Genomic DNA, 13,791 nt, shown 5'->3' with positions numbered 1-13,791 from the left:
TTTTTACCAAAATAGTAAAAAATCTTAAAGGAACAAAAGTGGGTTTTACACAAGATGGAAACCCTCTAAATATCTATAGTCTCAGAAAACATTTAATTATGTTTTTAAGTGCCAGTAAGATTATGAAAGGATTGAAATTTCTCAGATAAATTCAGATCCAGAGAGCTAGACTAATCCAAGCTTCTTTGCCTCCTCCAAAAAACTGTATTTCCTAGGAAGGGTTAGTGAATTGTGTAAGAATAAAAAAGTAACAGATAAAATAAAAGTATCACTTTACAAAACAAGAGACCAATTTACTAGCTCTGTTTAATGTTCAGGCCAGTTTTCCCCAGCAAAAATGTTTTTAAGGGAATACAAAGTCTTCTCAATCAAAACATCCAATATACAAATTTCTTCATAACAACTGACAATAAACAACAATTCATATTTCTCTGGTCATTTCACATTTTGAAGGTTAAAGAAAGAGCTGCTTTAAAAGAAGCGTACAGGCATTGAAAAGTAAAACAACAACAACAACAACAACAACACTATTTGGGATAGTTACTAATTTAGTGAAGCCTATTTTATTTTATTCAATAAACGGTATTTCAAATGTCCACTTACAGGTAAAGGCACCGACATAACTACATTCCCTCCATAGACAGCAGGTACATAAAGAATACTTGTCCCCGTGTGAGGATCTATTCTTTGAACAGGGCTTGGAGATTTCCCCAAATTTGGGTGAGGTCCAAGGGGGGGTGGAGGTGTATATGCTCTAATAGGATTGCCAATAAGTACAGAAGGATTGGGCTGAACTGAAAAATAAACAGAGAAAGGACTCAACTTAGTAACTGTACACATTCCCCTGGACAAAAAAGATTTAAATCACCACAGCAAAACACATTTCCCAGGTTTGCCATAAGATAAGAATTATCAGTGTGGAAGAGTAAAGCATATTAAAAAACCACAACCATCTTACAACGTTCCCTAAAATTATTTTGAGTTATACAAAGTATTCTCTCTGTAAACTAGTATAATTTTAAATGTCTTCCAAGGAGGTAAAGGTGTGTCTTTCGAGAGAGAAATTCATACACACTCAATAAACATTCTTCTGAGACTAGGAAAATATACACAATATTTTTTCACAATAAAGTTTTGGCTTGCAATATAGTCACAGACAAAATGAAGGTTAAACAATTAGTATTTTAAAAGCATAATTCTGCATTTTAAACCATTGAAGTAAACTTTATGTTGACCTTTCAATGATCCAATATTTGTAGGACATAAATATGTTCCCAAAACTTCTGTGGCATATGCTTAAATGGTTTTCTTCATAACTTATAAATACATAAACCTTGGTACCTACAAAACCATCTGTTTTCAGAAATGTCGTAACAAAGCATTCACAAGACCAGATGTGCTGAATAAAAGAGGTTAAGTGAGTTCCAAAGTGTGTGTGTATCCCTCTCCCCATCTTCTAGTGATGAAATTTAGAGTAAACCTCTTATACCATAAAAGCAAGTTACCACAGGGCTGATTTTCCACTTACCAATTCCATCATTCTGGAAATGATCATTCTGGGTATGATGGAGGCTTTTCCCCTTTATAGAAAAAAACAAACGTATAATACTATAAATACATTTAATATTAGGAAAACATTACTTCCCTAATCCTATGCAAATTAAATATATTCAGCAACAATTACAATTTAAAGACTGCAAGTGTGTAATTAATAACCATTAGACTGCTTTGAGCCAACTTTCTTTTTAAATATTAAGTCACGGTGCTAGGCCTCCATTTTTCTCAGCCTCAAATTAAGAGTATGTAAAATTCTTTGTTTAAGTGATTTTTTAGGGGAGCCTAGGTGGCTCAGTCGGTTAAGCATCTGACTGGATTTTGGCTCAGGTCATGGTCTCACAGTTCATGGGATCGAGCCCCACACTGGGCTCTACACTAACAGTGTGGAGCCTGCTTGGGATTCTCATTCTCATTCTCTCTCTCTCTCTCTCTCTCTCTCTCTCTCTCTCGCTCTCTCTCTCTCCCTCTCCCTCTCTCCCTCTCTCCCTCTCTCCCTCTCCCTCCCCTCTTCCCCCCTCTGCTCCTCCCCTCTCGTGCTGTTCTCAGGTGTACACTCTCTCTCTCTCTCTCAAAATAAACATTTTAAAATATAAATAAATGATCAAAAAAACCACATAATCAATGTGACTGGACCCTAAATTCTATTCCTTTGCAGCTTCTCTACACATTTTCTATTAATTAAATGACAAAATGAAAAGTCGTTTTTCAAGGGAAAAACATCAGTCTTGATGGAATTGCAATTCCTGAGGACGAGGACTTTAAAACAATAATATGGATGTAAATATGGTTTGAGATTTATGTTATTTTGGGCATCTTAACAAGTAAAATTTACTGGAGGAACAAGAAAAGACACTGACTGTCATAATCTGCTTCAGAAAACGTACAAATTGGGAAGCCTGGGTGACTCCGTCGGTTAAGCATCCAACTCTTGGCTTTGGCTCAGGTCACGATCTTGCAGTCTGTGCAATAGAGCCCTGAGTCTGCTCTGTGCCGACAGTGCGGGGCCTGCTTGGGATTCTCTCTGTATCTCTCTCAGCTCCTTCCCTACTAGTGCCCTTTCTCTCAAAATAAATAAATAAACATTTGTTTAAAAAAGCCTGTCTCTAAAAAAAGAAAAACATACGCACTTTCTAGAAAGCAATTTGGCAACACTATCGAAAGCATCAAAAATGTACGTACACTTTAACCCAATAATTACACTTCCAGGAATTAATCGAAATGAACTAAGGATGGACTTGGGCACAGATGTTCATCACAGCATTGTTTATACATGTGTTAAATGTTAACAACCTCAATGTTCATCAAATGAAGAGTTATTAAATAAACAATGCCAGATTCATATACCATTAAATGGGATGAACTTTAGCACTGAAACAATATTTTAAGAGACAATGGTTCTGAATTTCTGGACTTCAAAAAATGTCTCTCTCTTTCTATTGGCTAAATGTTAACACAAAGCCATGATACAATACAAGTAGCACATTACACAACTTACCCTTAGACACACACAAATCTGTTGTTTGTACATAATATCTGAAAATTACAGGGGGGGAGGGGATGATATCTACAGTAGAAAGAAAGATTTATTCTTGACCAAACCGAAAGTACAGTGATGCTTCATTTACGTCCCTGTCAGCAAGGTCACACACTCAGGTCGGCGCTAAACATCAAAGGCATGTGGTCAGTTAGGTTAGCCGTGAGCAGGCAAGGGCAACGAAGCTCCAACTCTTAAAAAGTCAGAAAAAATAGCCAAAAATGAATCGCAGTTGGTCCATTAACCAGAAGAGACTGTTCCCAGTGATTGGCACTAGCTATAAAAAACAAACTTCTGAGGAACAGAGAAGTGGTAAGGAAAGCAGGGCACAAGAAGAAAGAGTGAAACGGTGACAATGGTAGAGGGCAGAGACGCCAGAAGTGGGTGGGAAGATGAGAAGCAGAAGTAATCAGAAGTGACCAGAGCGGCCGGGACACATACACTGACGGAAGAAAGGAGAGCCAGTGACACGGACAGAAGATAAGAGCGTTCCAAGAGGGCAGCAAACTCTTTAGATTTCTTAGCCTCTAACGAGCCGTCGACCAGAGGCAATCGTGCAGAATGAGGAGAAAACAGTGATGTGGTCAGACTATGGTACGAAGAACAGCCCCTGAAAGATGTCCACACCCTGATCCCTGGAATCTGTGACTATGTCATGTTATGTGGCAAAAGGGACTCTGCAAGATATAATCAAAGTTGTGTTTAAAATAAAGAGATTATCCTGGATTATCTGGGTGACCCACTCTAATCACATGAGCCCTAAAAGCAGAAAAGTTACCCCAGCTGGAGTCAAACAGATGTGGCAAAAGAGGAAGTCAGACACTCCATGGGAGAGAAGGATTCACTGTACTGTTGGTGGTTCTGAGACATAAAGGTCAAATGCAAGAATGGAAGAGAAGCCTCCAGAAGCTAAGAACGCTACCCGCTGACAGCAGTCAAGGAAACAAGGACGTCGATCCTGCGACCACAGGAAACTGGATTCTGCACGAACTCAAAAGCAGATTCCTCCCAAGCCTCCAGAGAGGAGGCCAGTCAGCCAACACCCTGATTCAGGCCTTGTGAAACCCAAAGCTGACAAACCAACCAAGGCAACCTGGACGTCTGGCCCAAAGAAACATGAGATAATAAATTTGTGTTGTTTGTCACTATGTTTGTCCCAATTGATTGCAGCAACAATAGGAAACCAATCCAAAGAGTAATCACAGTCTAGGGTAATCCAATACTGTAAAGCTGGAAGCATGCCAATGACATCAACCCTCTGGGTTGTGGGATATGCTAAACCGAAAAGCAACTTGGGACCTATCATGCGAAAATATGGCACTTCTGTAAGTGTAATTCAGCACGCTGTACAGTTCAATACAGGAAACACTTTTCCAGGATGCTTGCACTTAGCATGCAGCTGTGGAGCAATAAGTGTACTTGGTCCATACAAAATCATACAGCGTTTGGTAGCTTATAAACAAAATAATAACGTAGCCGTAAGCTAGCGCTATGCATAAAAGTCATTCCATAGTGACAAATCCCAAAGTTTGCTAATAAATCTCAGAAAGGATGTACACCTTTGGTAGAATACCAAAGGTATTTTTATAAGCAAATATAGTTCATAACACCTTTCTTTTTTAATTTGAGAGACAGAGTGAAAGGGTGAAGGTTGGGGGGGGGGGGGGAGAGCAAGTGAGTGAAAGCACGCACAAACGGGGGAAAGGGGCAGAGGGAGACAGAGAGAATCTTAAGTGGGTTTCATTAATGCTCAGTGCGGAGTCTCATGTGGGGCGCAATCCTACGACCCTGGGATCATGACCTGAGCCAAAACCAAGAGTGAGACATTGAACCAACTGAGCCAAACAGGTGCCCCATATCACATATTTTGTAAGGACTATTTTTTTTACTCCACTATTTGTTTCTTCAAGTATTTATTTTTTCACTCATTCTTTGTTTTCCATTTACTCATTCAACAAATGTTAACGAGGCCCAACACCTGTCCACCCCTAGCTGGGCACTGAGGCTACCAAAGGACAAAGACGGACACATTTCCTGATGTCTGGACAGTAAGACACAACACAAGCAGCAGGAGACAGATGATGAAGACAACTCACAAACTAAATGCTACAAGATAATACTACAGTCTTTCCAGAGAATCCACTTCTGAATATTATCTATCCTCTGACCAGTCTCTATAGTGTGTAATGTGTGTAAATGAGTTTGTTCCATGTTAGCAAAGCTTCCAAATGTTGCTCCCAGCAAAAGCCCTAGGAGGAAGCAGAATGAAGACAGGCAAATGGCTTTTCTACATGCTAATCCTGCAGGTGCCCACAAAACAGGCCCTTTGTTATAAATGATGCTTGCAGAAAATGAGGCAATGGCGGGCCAACCAGGACCACCAGCTCCTGGACCCCCTAACATTCTGTACCTTCGCTAACACCATCACAGAAGTGACCTGTTCAGAGAATAAAGTTATATGACTGCTAAACGGCACAGGGTGTTTTGTTGCCAAACACAGCCCTGAGCAAGCAGGTCATAAAGTACTTTTAACTGTCGTCCAGTCTTCGAATGCTTTTATCCACAAGAAATCTCATTGGGGTTTAAATTGTAGTCTAACATTAACAATACTAATTTTTAATATTTCTTATGCACAGAATTGTGTTACAAGTTAAACAGTAAGGAAAACTCTAGGAGAAATTGTATGGTTCAGTATCACATTTTCAGAAATAGTATTCTTTTCTGGCAATAAACCCCACTTCATCCAAAGGCTCTAGCACATGATATAAAATATCTGGGATTTGTTTCAAAATTTTTCAGTGTGCATATCTGGCGGGGGGCAGGGGTGGTCTGTAGATGAGACATGATTAAGATTAAGTTGCTAACTGGGGCACCTGCGTGGCTCAGTCGGTTGAGCATCCGACTCTTGGTTTCAGCTAAGGTCATGATCTCTCGGTTCATGGGATGGAGCCCTGCGTTGAGCCCTGCCCCGATTCTCTCTCCCTCTCTCTCTGTATCTCCCCCGCTCAAGATCTCCCCCTCTCTCAAAATAAGTAAATAAACATTTAAAAGAAAGAAAGAAAGAAAGAAAGAAAGAAAGAAAGAAAGAAAGAAAGAAAGAAAGAAAAAGAAAGAAAGAAAAAGAAAGAGAAAGAGAGAGAGAAAGAAAGAAAGAAAAAGAAACACCAGGAAGATGGCTGCTTTGGCCTTTAATTACACAATCCTCTCAATTATAAGAAAGAAGCCATGTTACACTCTACTGGATGCATCATAACCATGATTGATTTCTCAGATACTTACTGAGCACCCACTATATGCAAAGAGTGGGGTAGGCACTAGGGGCCATAAAAAGTATATAGAACAGGATTTTTGTCTTCAGGGAGTTTATGGTTTTAGAAGAGCAAGTGGAATAAACATATTTTCTTCACCTTTCAAACAAAAACAAAAAGCAAACTGCAGGGTCTTGCTTAGGGTCCATACACATGCGGTTCCATGGCTTCAATTTAGCTGCACCTGCCGTACATAAGTTGATTCCTACATTCCCAAGTCAGTAAGAAGAGTTTACTCTACTGTAGTTAGGAATGTGCAAAGGGTATAATGATTTTGCAATGTTTTAATTAAAAAGAAAAAGATAAAAAAAAAACAAACAGTAAAATGTAAAAGTTTCGACCTGGGTTCCCTACTCCCCACACACCCTATACTCCTTGCTGGTCCCTATAGAACCTGTTCTCTCATACCTCTGGTCTTTTCTATCAGCTCTTTCTTAAGCTTTATTAATTCATCCAAAAAATACTTATAAGCCACCTATGAGGAGCCAGATGTTGTTGCAGGCACAGAGGCTAGAGCAGTAAATAATACAGGCAAAAATCTCTGCCGTAATGGAGCTTATATTCTAGTTCTTGAAAGGTCTCCCCAGTGGAGCACTACCCCCATCCACTCGGTGGATTCCTAAAAACAAGATCTCTGTGGTGGAAAATGCCTTGAATCCACCTCTCTCCTCTGACCACTACCCTCCAACATCTTCTCCAAGAGGACTCGGGGGCTTATGTGCTTATCTATGCTTCTCCAGTACTGAACATACCAGCTGGCACACAGAAGAAACTTAACTATTTGATAAATAAGTTGATTATTAATTTATTATAGTTTAAGCTTTAGAAACCTAGAAGATTCATTTATGCGAAATGCTTAATCCCCTGGAAATCCCAAATTGCTAAAGCATTATTGCACCATAGGTCCGTTTTCAAAGTATAGTAACACAGAAGTTCTCTTCTCAGCTTAATACCTACTTAACCAAGAGAGTTTCAAGATATTAAAACATTAACTATTGTTTACTTAATTACTGTTTACATTAGGATTTACTTTTTAATTTTTTTTAAGTTTATTTATTTGAGAGAGAGCACACATGTGAGTGGGAGCAGGAGGAGGGGCAGAGAGAGGAGAGAGAGAATCCCAAGCAGTTTCTGTGCTAAAACTCACAAGCCGTGAAATCATGACCTGGGCCGAAATCAAGAGTCAGACGCTTAAATGACTGAGCCACCCAGGCGCCCCAAGGTTTTACGCTTTTAAAATGAAGCCCCAAACTGACATGTTCTTTTAATTCATGTCAATAAATTTAATACCATGCCGATGACTGTAAATATAGCAAAACAACAGAACAAATACTAAACGTGCCATAACTTTCTTTTCTATGGTAAGTGCAAGCATTTTTTTTTTCAGGCACTGTAGCAAATAAACCAGCTGTCTCTGCCCAAAATAGCTATGGTTCAAAAGTAGAAACGGCCCTGGCTGACCCACCTCCATTCCCTCTGATGGACTACTTCTTACACAACAATACGGGTCAGCAGATCAGTTAAAGTAATCTTCAAGAAGCCAACCAAATCTTCTCACTGTGTCAAATACCACTTGAACTGGTCACCAACAGAGGATTAGAACTATTTGCTTTCTACAAACAATGTTATATAATATTATTCCTCATAAATAATATGCCCTAAGGGCATGCTTTTAATGAGCGAGATAGTCCTTTAAACTGCTTTGTTTTATTCACATCTTACTAAAATCAGCCTATCAGCAGGGAGGACCGGGAGGCTGTATTATGCACAGGACTCCAGAAGCAATGAAGTTCTTGAAAACTTTTTGAGAAGCACTATGACATTAAGCACGGCTAACTGCCACATGTTCACTTACGTGTCCAAACTAGACAAGTTCCTTGCAGAAACTACTTGCTACCAAATATAACCTTCGTTTCCAATACTTGAAGTAACTTGCAGCCCAACAAACCTTTACCCTTCTGTGCTGTTCTCTCCCTTTAACCTCTTCAAGTCCATTAACAGGCTTTACCTTGGGGGGTGACTGCTGCAGTTTGTTGGTATTTCCTGAATGCTGCAGTCTTAGAGCCCGGGGGATAAATTCAGGTGCCAGTGGATTCAACACATATGTCTTCTTTAGTTCTAAAGCCTCTAGCTGAGCTTTGATCTGTTCAAAAGTGATTCCGTGTAGGCTATTATTTTCATGACACAGGGCAATAAACCGCTCCCAAAATTTCCTACAGAAAAGATTTACAAGATCATTTTACAATTTCAGTGGATGAGATCACAGAAATGAACATAAGCAACTAAAGAGAGCTTCAAATTCCCTCTTCCCACCCCAAATCCTCAGATCCAACGTTCATCTGGCTATGATTCAGGTATAATCTTTCCACCAGATCACAAGACTCCAGAAGTTTGATTGCAAAACTACAGTCATGTCTAATATCGTGGAAAATACAAACTATGCTCCCAATTAATTTTGGCCGATCAATGCAAGTAATGTGGTCAATGCTCAATTATCCACACTAATCCAAAATGACAGTCTTGTTATCCACATAATAACTAGGGATTTCAAAACTGATGCCAGCTCATTTTACAGATGAGCAGATTTTACTTCTAGACATAGTCATACATTATATACATACACAAATTCAGACACATACATAAATTAGACTAATTTGAATTATGTGGACAAAGTAGCCTGGTGTTGGATGACTAAGAAAAGCCAACTCAGGACATAAACCTGAGCCACAAAGTAGATATTCCTCATGAAGATTCTTAAGAAATAACTAGCTATTCCTATATTTTTCTCTTACTCAACGGATGCTTGTCACAAGTACAACTTACAACATTGACTACGAGAGTTAAATCAAGTATGAAAAATACAGGAAGTTGGAATGCTAATTTTAATATTGATTATTCATTTCCGAATCACATTAATAAATACTAAAGGAGAAAAATACATTCAAAACTTGTTGCAACTGTATAACTATTTTCCTACAGGTTTGCAATCTGATCTCTGAATATTAAAAATAATAAATACATATTACAAAAGACAACATAATTTTTACATTTTAAATGACTATAAATATGCATACCTATCTTTAATATCAGGTTCAAATAATGTGTTATTATGCTATGAAAGATATATGATATGGTTTCTTCCCAAGTTGGTATCCTTGTGGACAGAAGTAATCACGATGGCTTCAAGCAGCACAGATGAAAAGGCTTATATGATAAAAGTCAGTATGTGAACGGGAAGTGGGTTATTAATATATTCACAAAACTTTGCAGAGTTTAATTCTGGACTATGTTTCTCTTACATATGTCCTTTCTACTTTTTTAAAGGTAAGTTTAAGAAATGGGTCCAGAAAAATTTCAGGCCTACATATGCCAACAACAAAAAAACTACAAGTACCACAAAATATGAAGTATGTATTTTTGACTGTAAGACACAAAGGTTAAAAGACAGTCATTCATTGGCAGGAAGTATGTGTTGCTAAGAAATGCAAACCAAAAGCTACCCTTTATTTTTATTCCTAAGAACACTTCAGAAGGAATCATAAGGCTGTTTTCTCACAGTCTAATAACTAAGGAAGGATCTTTAATATAGCACTCAGGACCTAAAATCCCAGGAGCTAAAATCCATAAACTTTCCCACCCTTTCGATTTAAAAAGCCACAATATTCAACTCTATGAATACTTTCAACATGATTCTACATGCTACATTCAAAAGAAGTTTCTCTGATCTAATTGATAAAGTATCCGTTTCATAAAATGGCATTTCGTTTGGGTTGCAATTCAAGACAGAGCAAAACAAGGAGTGAATGGATTGGCTTTTGCTCTCAGTTTTTAATACCAATTTTTTATAACAATCGCCATTTCCAGCTTATGTACCCAAGATGCTAGAACTCGCTCTGTCTTTCAGCTCCTTTTTAAACTCCATACCCTGTTCCTTGACCACTGTCACTGACCTCCACTGCACTGAACAGGAGCTGAATTAACACTGAGTTGAGCAGAACCTTCAAATAACCCCACAGTTCACAAGAAACTAGTAGCTCGGTGAGTCTTTGCCTACAAGATCCCAGAGATCTCAAAGAAACAGTCTGAGAGCTAAAGGATACCATTTCAGAATCCTAAACACTTACAATAAGCTAATCAAGTCAAAGCAGCTCCAAAAGCAGCCTGAAATCTCCATTTTAAATCTCACTCATCCTTTGACTGACATGGCAAAGTGGTCGAGCGCATGGATTCCAGAGCTAGACAGCTGGGGTTTCAGTCACGGCTCTGTCATTCAGTAGCTGTGTAAAGTCAGGCAATCAAATAACTTAATCTCTTTGTAGCTCAGATTCCTCATGTGTAAAACAGGGCACCAATAGAATTTATACTTCCTTCAGTTTCTCACTTTTAAACTTTGAGAGTATTTCTTCCTTCAAAAACTCTTAAAAAGTTTCCTTTCCCGTCTTCATGAAGGCTCTTTCAAAGACTATTGACACAGCCCTTGAACTCCCAATACTTTAGTAAAATACGAAGTATGGATGTATGAACACCTAAGTGAAAGATCACCTGAGAACTTCCAACTACTCTCAGAAGGAAGATAGAGGCTCTTGTTATTTACAGATCCCACTGATTCTTAGGCGCCTCCCTAAAATTTTCACATATTATTAACAATTCAGGTTAGAAAACCCAAGTATGTCTCTACATTGTAATACAATTACAAGTATTTCAAAGAACATAACCTTACTTTAATCACTGCATGAACAAAGTATGGTTTTGTTTTTATGCTAACTGTGCTTCTAGGATCACTGATAAAAAAAAAACACTGAAAAACCACTTGATATCCTCAGGTTATACAGTATGTGTACATGCACGTGTACAAACATCTCTACATACATATGAAATATGTTTCCATCTCACCGAGTAAATGGAATTTGTTAACGAAGTAATTTGGTTCAAAGGAAGACCTTCTCTGAACACTACGGTTTGGAGAAATGTACAAATCTTCTCTGGCTCTCCCCACTCAGTGTAGATTTATACAAGCATATTCATCACTTTCTGGGAAAGGCAGGGTAACCCACCAAGAAGAGCTTGGGTTTTGAAGTCAACGCGACATCTGTTTGAGTGAACCATTTAACAGCTATACGACCTTGAGCAGTAATTTAAACTCTGAATCAGGCAGCCCATTTAAAATGCAAATAAAATTCCCACATCGCAGGGTTGCTGGGATGACTGAACAAGGCTAAGTGTGCAAAGCACTTAACCTAGCACCTGGCAAGAGAAAGCTGTCAATAAACGGCAGCTACTATATTAATGCTCATTGGTTTGGCGAGTTGGGGAAAGGGTAGTTCACCACCTTCATTTCAGGTTAATAGAGAAACTCTATTTAAAAATACAACAGGGGCGCCTGGGTGGCGCAGTCGGTTAAGCATCCGACTTCAGCCAGGTCACGATCTCGCGGTCCGATCCGTGAGTTCGAGCCCCGCGTCAGGCTCTGGGCTGATGGCTCGGAGCCTGGAGCCTGTTTCCGATTCTGTGTCTCCCTCTCTCTCTGCCCCTCCCCCGTTCATGCTCTGTCTCTCTCTGTCCCAAAAATAAATTAAAAATGTTGAAAAAAAAATTAAAAAAAAAAAAAAATACAACAAAAAGGGCACTGGGGTGGCTCAGTCGGTTGAGCCTCAGATTTCAACTCAGGTCATGATCTCATGGTTCGTGGGTTCAAGCCCCAAATCGGGCTTTGTGCTGACAGTGCGGAGCCTGCTTTGAATTCTCTCTCCCTGTCTCTCCCCTGCTCGTGCTCTCTCTCTCTCAAAAATAAACATTAAAAAAATTTGTTAATAATTAAACAAAAATAAAAATGCAACAAAAAAGATTATATAATGGTTGCCTTCTAAACTCGTATACTACACGCAATAATCATTCCTTGGAAGCTTAATCAATATTTGGAAATATCATTAGTTTTTCACAAATACTGAGTGGGACGGGGTGGGGGAAGGAAGTCCTGATTAACATAAACTACAAAGAATTCACTCCTCTGTGGTCATAGAACCTAAGAATCATCTATGTCCTCCAAGTTTACTTGTATTGTGAGATTAAATTAATTTCTAATGAAATTAGAAAGATTAAAGCTCAAATACCCATACACTTCAACTATTAGCTCTTGGACTAGAACCGTGATTAAACTGTCCAAATAACACAGATAATCAGCAGTCCAAATTAAGTCACATGATTTTTGTCTCCCTAAACAATATACTTAACCTCTCTGAAAATATTTTGCCTAGCTTACAAAGAATTTACAGTCCTTAATACGCTCCAGTTGAGTAGTAAGAAATAAGCAACCAGAAGGCCTGGCTTCAAGTTAAAAACCATCTAGCCCTAGATTATTCTGACAGCTTGGCCTCAGAAAGAATTATTTACCTATCTGCTCTGAGAAAATAACAATTTATGTCAGAGAAGGGGTGAAAAATGCTGACGTCATGCAATTCACAGCATAATACAACTCTACAGAAATGGATAATGGCTTTAAAAAAATAACACTCACACGGGTAAAGGTTTGGAGGTATTTATAAAGACAGCCCAAAACAAGTTTGGCTCAAGACTATTTTTATACCTATTTATTCCCCCAACACAGTGTTTTCTTAAATACATGTTACCTTATTTTATGTGTTTTAATCTATTAAATTCCAATCAAACTGTATGTGATTTTTTCACATTTTTCAAATGATAAATATAAACAAAAATGGTAAAATATCAGAGTAATATTCTAGCCAAATATGCTTTCAACAAATTATAAAGTAACTAAAATTCTCAGGAAAGAAGTCAAATTATTATACCCAGTTTATTCACTTGTAACTTGGAATTCATATATTCCCTTCTCCAGCTTTTTAGTGGTTAAAAATGGATGTCAATCAAATTTTTAAATATGAAATTAAAGATACTTTACAACAGGACTGTTTAGCTATGCATAAGTAAGTCATGGACCATTCAAGTTTTGTGCCTTTTTGTAAAATAAAAGGTTATTCTTTATAACCTAACCATAAATTAAAACTACTCGATTCCTTTGTTAATAGCTTTCCCCTATAAAGTATATTAACTTCTTTGGAAGTCTTAAACTTGAATACATGCACATGATGATTATGATTATGATTATGATCATGATTATGATCATGATTAAAGGTCCCAATGGTCTCCCTTCCTATAGAGAATCCTTTTTGTTCTTTCCTGTTTGCTGAAACAGGAAAACAGACAATAAAATGCTGCCATGTCTATATCGCAATAGAAAAGTTGGTTTAAAAAGGCCACTGCCTAACAGCTCTGTCTACTTTAATTCTAACGTATCAAAGAGAAATAATGACCCAGGGCATAATCAGCACTGTCTATATCTCTATTGTCTGAACTCACTGTGACAGATCCTAGAGT

The 13,791-nt window shown here is 38.2% G+C and overlaps 1 protein-coding gene across 5 annotated transcripts in view; it reads right to left on the bottom strand.

The window, feature by feature from the left end:
* Positions 1–13,791, bottom strand: part of HELZ (helicase with zinc finger) — a 137,136-nt gene that overhangs the window by 43,606 nt on the left and 79,739 nt on the right. For all 5 annotated transcript variants that reach the window (XM_049636389.1, XM_049636390.1, XM_049636392.1 and 2 more), the window contains 3 exons: positions 8,408–8,612; positions 1,529–1,580; positions 604–794 (listed from right to left, as the gene is read on the bottom strand). In XM_049636389.1, coding sequence (XP_049492346.1) covers positions 604–794; positions 1,529–1,580; positions 8,408–8,612 — 448 coding nt within the window. The remainder of the gene's footprint in view (positions 1–603; positions 795–1,528; positions 1,581–8,407; positions 8,613–13,791) is intronic.

The sequence above is a fragment of the Panthera uncia genome, chromosome E1, assembly GCF_023721935.1.
Source record: "Panthera uncia isolate 11264 chromosome E1, Puncia_PCG_1.0, whole genome shotgun sequence".
Classification (NCBI taxonomy): Eukaryota; Metazoa; Chordata; class Mammalia; order Carnivora; family Felidae; genus Panthera; species Panthera uncia.
Note: the sequence above shows the minus strand (reverse complement) of the source record. Positions and strands in the feature narration are given on the sequence as shown.